Below are 15,065 nucleotides of genomic sequence, written 5' to 3'. Positions count from 1 at the left end.
ATTATGTCATTTATTTTACTTTTTTTTATTTTTCCAATGCAGTGTAAAGGTCAACATCTACATATTTCATAATGTTAATGAAAATCATGTCAGGATTTCCATGAAACCAAGCAACACTCTGTAAGTCAAATACCAAATGAACTATACCCACAGTTTTTATCAATCCAGTTTTGAAGACTGCATATAAAAGATGAAATAGACGCTTATCTATGGATTTTACATGACTGGGAATACAGATGTTAATCTGTTAGTCACAAAAATCAGGCGTATCATAAAACCAGTCAGTATCTGGTCTGACCACAATGTACCTCACTTGTCTTCTAGAAGAGTTGATCAGACTGTTTATTGAGGCCTGTAGAATGTTGTCTCATTACTCTTCAATGTCTGTAAGTATCTGGATATTGTCTGGAACTGTAACACTGTTGTACACGTGGATCCAGAACATTCCAAACATGCTCAATGGTCACATGTCTGGTGATTATGGAGACGTGGCAGAACTGAGACATTTTATGCTTCCAGGAAGTGTTTACTGATCCTTATGACACAGGGCTGTACATTGTAATGGGACCAATAAAGATTGGTCTCAGATCTCTGTGAGAATACTAGAGACCTTTAGACTGGACTGTCAGGTGATCTCCTCAGAGTGTGACCAGAGTATGACAGTGGTTCAGTCAGAGTCTGACAATCTGTGATGGCAATTTCATCAATCAGAACTTTTAAGGAGTAAGGACAGAGACAAAATTCTCTTGCAAAATTAACAGTTTATTTGTAAATCGAGAGACACGTCAAACGCTTACAAAAGTAATCATCCGAGGAGTCTCTAACTTAATACATGAACAGTCATCAGTACTTATAGTAGAAAAAGGGGTGTGGTAAGATGCTGCCCATCTGTCTTGTGTCACATAGGTTTTACCCAAAGGGAGGGCTGTCCCCCCACCTTATCCTTCCTGCCATAATGTTTACTGTTGTGTTTACCTAAAGGGGCCAACTGACCTAACTTCCCCCCAAGGACCACATTCCTAAGAAACAAAAAGGACTGACACCCTTCTTGGTCTAGGCAGGAGAACATGGTCAAACTACCTAATAATCCTCTGATATTATACAGACGTGTGTCACAATCAAAGTAAAGATTTACATACCAGGCAATAGAAAGACAGACATTTCTCAAATGTACCTTAGTTCAAATTGTCCATAACACAATCCCAGTAATGGTCTCTACAGAGCTGTGGACGGGCTCACTGAGGAAATGAAAAGCATGTGAATGGACATGAGACCCATGGAGGAAGAGAATCAATGTTTGGTTCTATACCTGTAACTGGATGTGGAACTGACAGGGGGTTGTGGTCCAGCCTCCAGACTCCTACTGATGGACGGGTGTACCTACTCCTACTCAAAGGTCACCAGGTCCAAGGAGCCCAATACCAGGGAGAGACTCCGACTACAAGGAGGAGTCAGGGAGGTGAGTGTTTTCTCTCACCAAAGGAGCAGAACTTCTGTGTGAGAGAAGGAGCAGGTTGTTATATGAGATGTAACTGATGTTGAGCCCAGGTTTCATCTTAACCATCCAATCAGATAGACAGTACAGGTGAGAGAGTGGACCAACACACCTCCAATGTCAGAGCTGTATTTGAATGGACTGTGGTAACAATGTTAGTGGACTCAAGTTTGCTCCTTTATTAGTGCTGATGTCTGTATGTCTGTCCTAGCCCTGCATGAACATCCCCTGAACAAAGACTGTGGTGGATGAAGACTGAGTACAGCAGACTACTTGTAACGAGGACGCGCATGGAGCACGTGGTGTTCGGCGCACGTCATTGCCGGCCTTCTAGCCACGCCGCTCCTCCTCCCACGGCACTGTCCTGTCTTGTTATTGCACACACCTGGTGTCCATTCCCTCATTAGATTGCATATATACGTTCCTGTGTTTCTGGGTGTCTTTGTGTGGTATTGTTCTATGTCCTTTGACTGTACTGGAGTATAGGGATGCACGCTTGTTTTGCGCTTGTGCGCTTTTGTTTTGCATGTCTTTTCACTGTGTTCAGTACAAGAAACATTCATCGCCTCCCTGCATTTGGCTCGCCTTTTTCCGACGCACTCCACTACACCCACACCGTGACACTACTTGGTTTTGTCAATGGCCATTTCCTGTGAAAACAATATGGTGAACAGTTTCTTGTCAATGTCATTTCAACCAACAATATGTACACAAACAACGGAAAATAAAATCAGAAATCCATAGATTAGGGCATAATTAATTTATTTTAATTGACTTATTTCCTTGAATTAACTGTATATTAGTGAAGTCTGTGATATAATTGTGATGTCTTTCATATTTATTTATATAGGGGTATTTTTAATATGCTGTGAAATGTGTACATGATACAATGAAAGAATAGGGGGCAGTTCTTAACTGACAGAGGAATGTATGTTTTGTCCTTATAAGGTAATGAGTAGGGAGTTGCAAGGAGAGGGTACTATAAAACTTGGTAGTAGGACTGGGGTACTTAGATTTTTGCTTGATTTCCAACCACGTGTAAGTGGTTGTATTTTGAGGATAATCCCAAGCATGTAAAAATAAAAAAACAAGATAGAACTTGTGACTCATGACCAGTATTTTGTGTTTACATTTGGTGTCATAAATAGCTGTGGTTAAATTTGGACAACTCTTATCTGTCTCTTATCTGGGATACTATGCAACAAAACCTTGCTGGCAGCATCTCCCTATGATGAAAGGATAAATTCCTTTCTAACAAAATGTTGACCATTTCTGAGCGCCTTTTTCAGTGGATCGGACTCATTGGCCCTGGGATTGTGTACCACTCCACGGCCTGTGTTTAGTGATTTCTGGTGAGTCTTGTTTAATCGTTGGTTTCTGTGTGAGTGCTAGTTTTGACTCAGGCTCTTGGATGCTCAAAGTTCATCAGGCCTTGGACTGGGTCGCCGGTCCCAGACACCAGTCCTACCAGTTCTACAGACACTTCCAAGCAACCCTTCTACACACCTGTTTCTTCAGTACAACTTGAGAAGTTCCTCCCCACTCCTGACACTCCTGTTCCAAATGCTGCGACTCACTAAACAGCAATGGCTCAGCACAGTTCCAGAACATTTATGGACGACAGACCCAACGGACATTGGTGTAGTGTCATGCTGTGCCTGTTGTCATACAACCCAAATCCACTCATAGACCTTATAAGACTCAATATCCCCTGACAGCCGCTGAGAGATCTTATTTGCACCAACAACATGGTTGCCTCTGATCAGATTGATTGGACTCCAGAGGGGGATCAAGCCTTCCTGGAGCTAAAGCATGCTCTCTTGTCTACTGAGGCGGTGTTGTCCTGTGCTGATCTTGTTGCAGTGACTGAACTGGTTCTGCATGTTCCACATTCTGTTCATTCTGTTATCAACCAGGCCCAGACTGCACATCTCACTCCTGATTGGCTGTTGCAATACCAGATTTTTTTTTGGACCATGTCACATGTCTCATTGCAACATTGTACTGTTTTAAATCCTGCTACTCCACTTCCTACAGCTGATGCTGGTGAAGAACACGACTGTACGTGACTGATTGAGTTGACCACTACACCTCGTGTTGATTTGACTGAGGTCCCTATTGACAATCTGGACTTGGAGTATTTGGTTGATGGATCAGCCTCTCATACTGACTCTGGCCATCCCACCGTTCCATATGGGGTCGATACTTATGGGCTGAAATATGTGCCACCAGAAACTGAATTTGAATCCTTTATATTTGAATCTGAATTGCTAAACTTGAATAATTGCATTGAAAAACTGAATTTTAAACACATAATTTGAAATTGAATTGTTTATTTTGAATCACAGAGTTCCAAATTGATGCACTACACCAAACGCATAGTGAGAAACTGTATAGATATTAACCAGTAGCCAAGATACAGACTCTGGTAAGAGCAAACAGCTCAGCAGCTTGAGCAGGGAGGTGTGAAGGCAAACGTGCACTCTCCACCAAATCATGAGTAGTAACGTATGGGCTGAAATATGTGCCACCAGAAACTGAATTTGAATCCTTTATATTTGAATCTGAATTGCTAAACTTGAATAATTGCATTGAAAAACTTAATTTGAATCACATAATTTGAAATTGTATTGTTTAATTTGAATCATTGCATTGAAAAACTGAATCTGAATTGTATAAATTGGAATTGAATTTATTCGTTTGGAACTGAAGTCCAATAAAATGTGATCCTCACTGAAAATTAAACTCTCTATATATCTTCACGTTCACTTCTCACAATTCAGATTCAGTTCTCAAATTAAATTCCAAGTTACTGAGACAGACATCCGGGTAGTTGGAGGATGAAGGAAGAGCAATCGAGCGCAGATCGATAGATAGCATCCATTGCCGCACAGGACTCCTCCTGGGCCAATCAGCACCTACATGAAACAAGGAAGAAGCGCTTGCCTTGCCAGTGGCCGGCCTTGACCCAGACCGCCCAGACTGGCGTGACCACCATGGATTCGGCTTGGACAAATACGGTAATTACAATTTAACATATCTACGATCTAACAATCTTTTGTTTAACTGTTGTTAATGTTATAGCTGTTTTGTAGAAACATTTCATTTAGTCCGCGAGCAAACACAAATCATGTTTACAATTACATTAGACGACTAGCCAGCACAATTTTTCTATATCTATAACTAGCACGTTAGCATTGTTTCAGCTATTAATTTAGCAACGCAGCAAGGAGCGCTGGAGCTAGTCTACAAACAGCAGTGCTTGACATGAAATCCATAGCAATCAGTGATAATTGAATCTGTTTATGATAAAGCAATTACATTTCTTTGCAATGAAAGGTTCCTACTACTTTCAACCTTTGCTACTTCTAGATTATTATGTTACCAGCTACCTCTCTGTAGCTCACATCTCCTATTTGGAATATTATTATTCCCACAATAAATAATATTAATAGTAACCCTACTATTAATGCATGAAATAATGTCATCTAATACATAGTATGTCAGTGATTCTCAGTGATAGCAGAAAAGAATAGCTGTGTTCAAGGCCCACATTTTCTGCGGCACATAGACACCAATCATAAACTCATTAGGTGTGTTTATTACATTTGAATATAGCAGGACTTAAAATAGTTATCATTGGCATTATTTTTTGTGGGCAATTATCCTCTGCTTCTTTCTTTATAATTAAACCATGTCCTTTTTATCACCAGATATAACATGGTGATATTCGGTGGCATCGACGGCTACTCGAGGAAGGTAAGTTTCCTACTGTAACAAAGTGCATATTGCTGGTATAATCCAAAAAAATATTCGTAGGGTGTCCATGTTATGACAACCATCCCATAACTATTATTACACATGTCTGTTTTCCACCCTTTAGATCATGTATCTCAATGCTGGGTCCAAAAACACAGCGAGTACTGCGCTTCAGTTTTTTCTGGATGGAGTGAGGAGATTTGGATGGCCTTACAAGTGAGTAATGCTGCAGTAAATGTATTTAGAATGATGGTTCTTGTATCGTTTAAGCAATATGAATGATTTGTCAGCCGTTTATGAAACAGAAAATTATCAGGATTTATTCAATGCTGCATTTAGTTTTCATGAACCTGTGTGAGGAAATGATCCAGTATTTTTAGTAAAGTTTTGTGGATTCAGTTGTATGGATACTAATTTCAAAATCTGATGTGTTACAGGGTAAGAGGTGACCAGGGTGTTGAAAATGACAGCATTGTCCAGATGATGTTCACTGTGAGAGGCACAGGACATGGAAGCTTTATAAGTGGAAAAAGCGTGCACAACCAGAGGTGAATTATTCCTTTTGCAAAGATTATCAAAATTACCTCAAGATCCAAGTAGGTACATGACATGTCTTGTTATTGTTGGTGTGCCCGTTCAGTGTGATATTTACTCAAGTTGAATTGCTGTTTGAAAAACATTGTTGTCCTGCTTCTAAATGATTTTTTCAATCTATATACTGATAATACTATCTTTTGTTGGTTTTAGGGAATCCAAATTGAGGATATGATTGGGAGAGCCCAGGGCTCTCTCATAACTCTGCCAACACAGGTGTTACCGTGCCGGAAAAGGAATGTCCATTCAAGACCGAGGACATTGAATCTCTACGCCTTGCCATTGATCCCCTTTCTCATTCAAAAGTTTTGGAAGAGACATTTATTTGACCACACACGTACATGCATTGTACCTACTTCACCATCATTGACAGTCATGTCTGTGCCAATCAGAGGACTAAAGGCTTTTAATAATTCATGATGATTCATGATTGCTCAAGTCCAGTCTATGACCCCATGTATTCAGGCACCTTATTGTCCACCTTCCATTCACAGCAAAGTAATTGAAACCAAAATAATTCCACAAAATATTGTATTTTGCTTCCAAAGATTTTGTATTTTTTAAATCTGATTTCTGTCAAGCTGACAACCACAGGGAAGCGGGAAAGAACGCAGTGAAGGACATCTTCTCTGACAAACATTGTAATGGTGCGATGCACATATGGAAATGCTGTTTGAAGTGTAACATTCAATGTGAATAACAAATGATTTATACTTTCTAAAATATAAAATCAATTAGCCATGCACACTGGGTCGTTTAATACACCCATGAACAGTGAATTGGGTTAACAGATACAAACTGGATTTAATTTTTTTTTTAATAAAAGACTGCACATATATCTTACCTATTACTATTTGAGTCTAAATGTATATGCATATTTGAAACTGCAACATTTCACTTAAACCTGATGAAATGCCCTAGATGGAAATGCCCTGTCATCACTTGTTTGAACTCAGAAGAGTTTGCATATGAAGTTTGCATATGCTTAACAGGCAGGCGGATTGTATTATTACATGCAGTGACTGTTGAGTAGGAAACTGTATGTGAACCATACTGGATGTCACAGGTGTGATTGAACTGCACAAAGACTGAAGTTTCTCTTCTCTTCTGGTAAGACAAGAATGTGGCCCTGTCCTGTGAGCCACTGGAGAAACGTACTGGGGGACAGGTGACCTGGATAGTCTACTATGTCACCCACCTCTGGATGTTCACCTTTTCAGAGACAGAAAGCAAACAATCATGTAAATTAAATATTTGGTTTACCTGTACCAGTACACATAAGTGTACTTACAATGCTAGATAATGCTCTCAACAAAATAATAAAAGCACTTCTGGATTGCTTCATCCTCCACCTACACGGATGTCTGTCTCAGTAACTTGAAATTTAATTTGAGAACAGAATCTGAATTGTGAGAAGTGAATGTGAAGATATATAGAGAGTATAATTTTCAATCAGTTCCAAACAAATAAATTCAATTTCAATTCATACAATTCAGAGTCCGTTTTTCAATGCAATGATTCAAATTAAACAATACAATTTCAAATTATGTGATTCAAATTCATTTTTTCCATAAAATTATTCAAGTTTAGCAATTCAGATTCAAATATAAAGGATTCAAATTCAGTTTCTGGTGGCACATATTTCAGCCCATACGTTACTACTCATGATTTGGTGGAGAGTGCACGTTTGCCTTCACACCTCCCTGCTCAAGCTGCTGAGCTGTTTGCTCTTACCAGAGTCTGTATCTTGGCTACTGGTTAATATCTATACAGTTTCTCACTATGCGTTTGGTGTAGTGCATCATTTTGGAACTCTGTGGAAGCAGCGTGACTTCCTTACATCGATTGGTAAACCGATCCACCACTCTGCTCTAATGTCTTCGTTACTAGATTAGATCCTTCTTCCTAAGTCCATCTCTGTTATGAAGTGTCAGGCACATACCTCTAACACTGATCCTGTCTCCCTGGACAATATGACTGCTAAATATGCTGCTCACTCCTCTGTCTCCCCTCTTTTGCAGATGCCTCTAATACTTGCTACCAACCTTTTCTCTGTTACTGATGTTATTGCTTTACAGGCTACTGCTGATGCACGTGAATTAAAAACCTGGCAGTGGCACTGTGTGTAAGATGCCTCTGTTGTGTGGCTGGCCTAATGAGGTCATGTTTCCCATTCCTTGCTAAGACAAGACCATGTTTCAAAATGAGGGATGGTTGACATTGTAAATAGATATTGGTAGTGTGATGGCAATTTCATCGATCAGAACTCTTAAAGGAGGAAGTACAGAGACAAAATTCTCTTGGAATAATAAGCAGTTTATTTGCAAATAGAGAGACGCGTCAAACACTTACAGGATAATCATCTGAGGAGTCTTTAACTTAATACATGACAATCATCAGTACTTATAGTAGAAAATATGTTGTATAAAGGGCTGTTGTATAAAGGGCTTTATAAATACATTTGATTGAATGATTGATTGACTAGGTGGATAAGAGGTTACTCTGTTCACCTGAAATCACCACACACAGAAACATTCTACACAGTCAATAATTACATTATTTTCAAAACATTTCATAATAAAAATACATTCTGTTTTGTACAACTTTTAATAATGCTTTAAATACACTTGGTAAATATTTATAAATATATTTCTGTTGACAGATAAACAACCAACTCAAAATACCCATAGTTTAAGAAGAAACACCTCTGTTAAATAATTCAGCAGGGTTTAGACATTGACTGAACTAAACTCCATGATGATTGGTTCATTTCAGCTATCAATCAACTCCCTTCACCATTGTTGTGCATGGCTTGTTATGTGTTCATATTGATTAAGGAACCAAGACCTCTGGCTCACTTTGTTCCACTTGGTTTGATTGAAAACTGTGTACATGCAAATTATCATGTTGTTCTAAATAATATCTGTAATCTTAAATCAATCTTTATACATTGATAGAAGCAGACTGATCGAAGGATCACTGAATAGGTGTCAGTATCTTCACAGACGTTCCTTTATAAACATCGAACCCAGGATAGAGTGGCTGAGTGAATGTGGTCTGGACTCTGTGGAGGAGGGTCATTGTGTCAGAGACACTGTAGAAGGACAGAGTTCCTGCCCTGTGGTCCAGATACACTCCTACTCTGGAGGACCAGGGGACACGGATATCAGTCTTGAGATTATTGTGGATGAAACAACATCTGGATGAGGAGCAGGATAACATCCAGGACTGATCATTATTACCAAAACAACACTCATCAACAAATCCTATCCTGCTGATCTCTTTATATGAGACAGCTACATCAACCCTTCCCCCACTCCACTCTACCTCCCAGTAACAGACTCCAGACAGACCCTCTCTACACAACACCTGTTTATAGTAGGTAAATCTGTCAGGATGGTCAGGATAGGACTGGACCTTATTACTCCATGTCACCTTTCTGTTCTCCTCAGACAGACACAGGAATCGATTTGCTGTATTGGGATGCAATGTCAGCTGGCAGGAATCTGAAAGGATGAAAAACAAAGTCAGTGGCAGTGTCTCTCTTTCTCTCTCTCTCTTTGAGCCTGTAATGTAGCTTTATGTTTGGCAGCATCCACATCTCCGTAATGTACATACAATATAAAATAACTTTTTCTCCAAAATGCTACAGTAAAAATTATTCATATGTGGTGTAGATATAAAGGAGACCTTCCTTAACAGAAATTGTGTATTCATTAAGTAATTATAGGAATTGTGCCTTTAATGTAGCTTTAAGTGTGACTGCATCCATATCTCCATGAAGATGCGCTATACCTTTATGTGAAAATGTATCCTAGATGCTACAGTAAAAATCCTTTGTGTTGTACATTTAAAGGAGACCTTCCTTTACATAAATCATGTGTATTCTTTAAGTACTTTTAGGAATTGTTCCTTTAATGTAGCTTCAAGTGTTGCAGCATTAACATCTCTATAGAGATTAATTATATATTTAAATATTAACTTCTCCAAAGTCATGTTTTGTGTTGTATGTGTATAGAGGAGATCTGACTGAACACAAATCAATTGAAATGAATGACTAATAGTTACAAATGAGTATGTGGTTTAGCATCAAATTAAAATAATAGAATAGAATCCCTGTAATGTAATAGAGGACATTCATATATTTCTTCTCAAAAGATGTCCAGATCAGATCTATAAACACTGAAACATTTTCTTATTACATCTGATCTTCTGAAATGTTTTATAGTTTAATGTATGTTGAAATACAAAATGTTCAAACCTATTGAGCAAGACACACGTATGTCTTTCGACTCAGACTGGTGTTAGAGGGCTCCCTCTTATGTGATGGTGTAGCCGCGCACACAATGTTTATGAATGGCTAGTTTGACTGAGTATTTTCAAGAGACAGATAGGTTGACCGCAATTTGAGACCCCTCAGGCGCCGTCCCTGCTAGTAAAAATACATAAAAATACATCAACCTTACCAAAGCTGATTATTGTTTAAAGACAAATTCCATCCTCCTTTCTTTTTTTGAAAAAGACGTAAATTCTGATCTTTAGGCCAGCAGAGAAGGTCATGTTGGCCCTGATAGCCCACCATTGAGTGTATGTGTGCATGTCTATGGGTGTGTGTGTGTACGTTTACATAAAGTGCAAACAACGATGTGTGATTGTGTGTTATTGTATTTCCTCACATGTTAAGAAATCCTCTCTGGTCTTGGGCTCAGCAGGTGATCCAATCTGAACTGTAGTCACTATGGAGACAGACAGACTCATATCACAGGTCCACATTAATCATGTCCACTAGTAATCTACATACAGGTAACTAGAGGAGAGAGGAATATTTGAAGATACCATGTACTAACAACTAGTTTAATACCCATATGAATATAGACCACAAGAAGGCACCATGTACTAACTAGTTTTACACCATTATCCATGTGAATATGGACTATAAGAAAATACAATGTACTAAATTGAGTATAATAAGATACCATGTACTAACAACTAGTTTAATATCATTACCCATATAAATATGGACTATAAGTACTAATGACTAGTGTAAAATCAAGATTGAGATGAATCATGGCATAGCATGGGAAAATGTACAAGCTCTAATATTACTCAAGTTAGTATTTTATATTTTATTTATAACTACATCCTACTGAAATGCTACCATCATTGTCATTGCTCATCCTAACTTCTCACTTTGGCTTTGCATTTTTCTTCAATAAGTTTGATTCTGGATTTAAAAAATTATGAAAAAATCTCAAAAATGTTATATAATTGTACATGAGTTCCAGTGTTTGAGGCCACTCTGTCATGGCTTGATATTGGTCACTGACTAGAACCAAGATGTTATGGTGACAATGATTGTTGACAGATCTTAGAGCTCTACTTGATAACTACATTGATTCACTGAAGATATTGAGGTCATTCATACTCTTCTGTTCCTCTCCTTATGCTTCCCCCTTTCTTCTTCTCCTCTTTCTGTCCTTTCTTCTGCTCCTCCTCCACTTTCTAATAAATGTTTTGATGACAACATACTGTTTTGTCAAGTTCTTACCCACCCAGACGAATCAGATATTACAATAATCTATTAATGTTGTGTATTTACTTTCATAATGTCCTCCCCAAAATAATATTGGTTGCTTTATAACATTAGATGTAGTTCTATGATAAGTAAAAAACAAAGTTTAATGTTATAATGTTATTAAATAATTTTGACCAACCTTCCCCAGATATCCTGTCCTGTTCCTTTTTGCATACATCCTGTATTTGATCTTTCAGTTCAGAGACTGATTTCTTGACATGCTCAAAGGAGATGTGTGGATAAACAGTGACCTGAGATCCAGGAGAGACACAGAGAGACTGGAAACTCTACAGAGAGGGAAAGAAGCAATAGGTTTTGACATAGACAGACAGTGAATTAAATTCCAGTCCATTTCACTGGTAAAGAAGTCAAGAGGGATCCATTACAGAGTATTGTAGGTAAGTTAGTGATGTCACCTGGAGGAAATGGATGTGATCCTCTGTGTGTGAGAGCTGCTTCAACTCAACATCTCTCCTCCTCAGCTCAGCAACCTCCTGCTCCAGTTTTTTCAAGAGTCCTTGAGCCCGACTCACTTCAGCCTTCTCCTGAGCTCTGATCAGCTCCTTCAACTCAGAGCGTCTTTTCTCAATGTAGCAGATCAGCTCAGTAAAGATCCTCTCACTGTCCTCCACTGCTGTCTGTGCAGAGTGCTGTTAGGACACAGAGAGAGAAGTGGGTCCATCTTACGTTAATTCACTCTGCTATCAACAGGATTATAGACAGCAAGTAAATGTAAATATACAGTGCCAGTCAATAGTTTAGATACACTAATCCATTCAGTGGGTGTGTCCAAACTTCTGATTGTTCCTGTAGATGTATTTATATCAGCCACAACACTCACCTTCAGAGTGTCCACAGCCTGTCTCAACTCCTGAATCTTCTTCTTTCTCTCCCCAATTCTCTTCTGGGATTCCAAATATTTCTCCCCAAACTGTCTCTGCAGAGAAAAACATCATAAACAAATGTAATTAGCGAAGTACAGTAATTTTCTTCTTTCTTATCATTTCGGTTATAGTCGGTACATATAGCCGGTACATATAGTCTGTATTCATAGTCTGTATATATAGTCGGTACATATAGTCTGTATATATAGTCTGTATATATAGTCGGTACATATAATCGATATATACAGGTGCTGGTCATAAAATTAGAATATCATCAAAAAGTTGATTTATTTCAGTAATTCCATTCAAAAAGTGAAACTTGTATAATGTATACATTCATTCCACACAGACTGATATATTTCAAGTGTTTATTTCTTTTCATTTTGATGATTATAACTGACAACTAATGAAAACCCCAAATTCAATATCTCAGAAAACTTTAATATTGTGAAAAGGTTCAAAATTGAAGACACCTGCCACACTCTAATCAGCTAAGTAACTCAAAACACCTGCAAAGGCCATTAAATGGTCTCTCTGTGTAGCCTACAGAACTAGACTATCATGGGGAAGACTGCTGACTTGACAGCTGTCCAAAAGACGACCATTGACACCTTGCACAAGGAGGGCAAGACACAAAAGGTCATAGCTAAAGAGGCTGGCTGTTCACAGAGCTCTGTGTCCAAGCACATTAATAGAGAGGCAAAGGGAAGGAAAAGATGTGAGGGAAAGGAGGGGGAGGTGGGGGGGAGGGAGGGAGTGAGAGAGAGGCTGGGGGGGGGGTAGATTGAGGGAGAGAATGACCATATCTGTGAATACCTCTAGTTTGTGGTACAGTGCCAAAATACTACAGATTAAGGCTTTACTTTAACCATCGTTTAACCAGGCAAGTTGATTATGATCCAATTATTTATATTATTATTTTATTATTTATTTTATTACTTATAGCAACCACCTGGGGAACGTTACAGGGGACGCAGAAACAATTAAGATTAACAGTCTTGATCAGAAACTGACTGACATAAATACAGTATCACCTTGACGTTTGGGGAATTAGAACCAGGGACTTTTCAGACATTAGATTCTCTGACCACTAGGCCACCTTGCCTACCCTATTTGGCATGGCATTATATGTTAAAACTTCCCTTACCCATGTACATCTGTAATACACCACACCCTCTTATTGCTTAAACAGACTCATACTGAATTCTATTGATTCTTGTCAAAGCATGGGGTTTACATTAGCAGTGGAAAATGGGTAAGGTAAAATAGGTATTGCTTATGTAAGGTTCATAGATTGCTCACAGTTTAGCTATTACAAACACACCCACAAACAAAATCACATTTTATATCAAATACACCCACATCCACACACAACATATATGTTTTATCCTATACTGTAGAGTTCCTGTCTTACTTGTTTCTCAGTCCTTTCTGCTGCAGCTGAGACTGTATCATGTCCTTTATGTTCATCCATTGTACAGAGCAGACAAATACACTGCTGATCAGTACGACAGTAAACCTCCAGTAGTTTGTCATGATGAGAACAGATCTTCTCCTGTAATTGTTTGGAGGCTTTGACCAACTTGTGCTTTTTAAAGACAGGTAAATCACAGTGAGGCTGGAGGTGAGTCTCACAGAAAGAGGCCAGACACACCAGACACGACTTGACAGCTTTGAGTTTTCTCCCAGTGCAGAAATCACACCCCACATCTCCAGGTCCAGCATAATAATGATCAGGAGGAGCAGCTTGGAGTCTTGTCTTCTTCAGATTCTCCACCAATTCAGAAAACATGGTGTTTCTGTTTAGAACAGGTCTTGGTATGAAGGTCTGTCTGCACTGGGGGCAGCTGTAGATACCCTTGTCATCTTCCTGATCCAAACAGTCCTTAATACAGCCCATACAGTAGCTGTGTCCACAGGGAATAGTTACTGGATCCTTCAGTAGATCTAAACAGATCGAACAACTAATTGAGCTTACGGCCTCTGTCATTTTTCACACACATACAAACAGAGAACAAGAACTAGAGATTGCTTTCGTTTTCCTTGAACAGTTTCTTTTCAGAGGAGTGGTTTGTTTTCTGTGACTTCCTGGTTCTGTGCAGGGGCGTTTCCAGCATTGAAGGACATCCGGGGCTTAGCCCAGAGCATTTTATGCAAATACAGGGATCACTCAAAGAGTTTTTTTTTATTACAGTAACACTTTACTTTCAGTCAAAATAAATCTTTAACATTATATTCAAGGCAGGCTAACATCCTCTCAGTGCTCAACTGAGCATAACCTTTGTTTTGGATATGGAAAACATAACCATTGTTCAACTGAGCATGATAACAATATACAGTACATCTTTACATTATGCTCAATACACATACACAGAGTCAACATACAACATACACTATTCAACTCTTGCTGTCTATCTGGTATGTCCTTCTATATTTGTTATATTACTCTCTCATCCACCTGCTTTTGTCTTTCTCATCACTTGCTTTTGTCTTTCACATCACCTGTTGTAGTCTTTCACATCACCTGCTTTTGTCTTTCTCATCACCTGCTTTTGTCTTTTTCACCACTTGCTTTTGTCTTTCTCATCACCTGCTTTTGTCTTTCTCATCACTTGCTTTTGTCTTTCTCATCACCTGCTTTTGTCTTTCTCATCACTTGCTTTTGTCTTTCTCATCACTTGCTTTTGTCTTTCTCATCACTTGCTTTTGTCTTTCTCATCACTGAAGTGTACTTTCAGTAAACTATTAGTTTAGTAGT

The 15,065-nt window shown here is 38.7% G+C and overlaps 1 protein-coding gene across 1 annotated transcript; it reads right to left on the bottom strand.

Annotated features, from left to right (window-relative positions):
- Window positions 1–8,187: 8,187 nt before the first annotated feature.
- LOC114839310 (tripartite motif-containing protein 16-like) lies at window positions 8,188–14,347 on the bottom strand. The gene is made up of 6 exons (XM_034292138.1): window positions 13,722–14,347; window positions 12,265–12,360; window positions 11,840–12,073; window positions 11,563–11,710; window positions 10,525–10,584; window positions 8,188–9,354 (listed from the first exon to the last, which is right to left on the bottom strand). Exons 1-6 carry the CDS (start codon window positions 14,295–14,297, stop codon window positions 8,825–8,827), a joined length of 1,644 nt encoding a protein of 547 aa, XP_034148029.1. The 5' UTR covers window positions 14,298–14,347; the 3' UTR covers window positions 8,188–8,824.
- Window positions 14,348–15,065: the final 718 nt, after the last annotated feature.

The sequence above is a fragment of the Esox lucius genome, chromosome 5 (assembly GCF_011004845.1).
Source record: "Esox lucius isolate fEsoLuc1 chromosome 5, fEsoLuc1.pri, whole genome shotgun sequence".
Lineage (NCBI taxonomy): Eukaryota > Metazoa > Chordata > Actinopteri > Esociformes > Esocidae > Esox > Esox lucius.
Note: the sequence above shows the minus strand (reverse complement) of the source record. Positions and strands in the feature narration are given on the sequence as shown.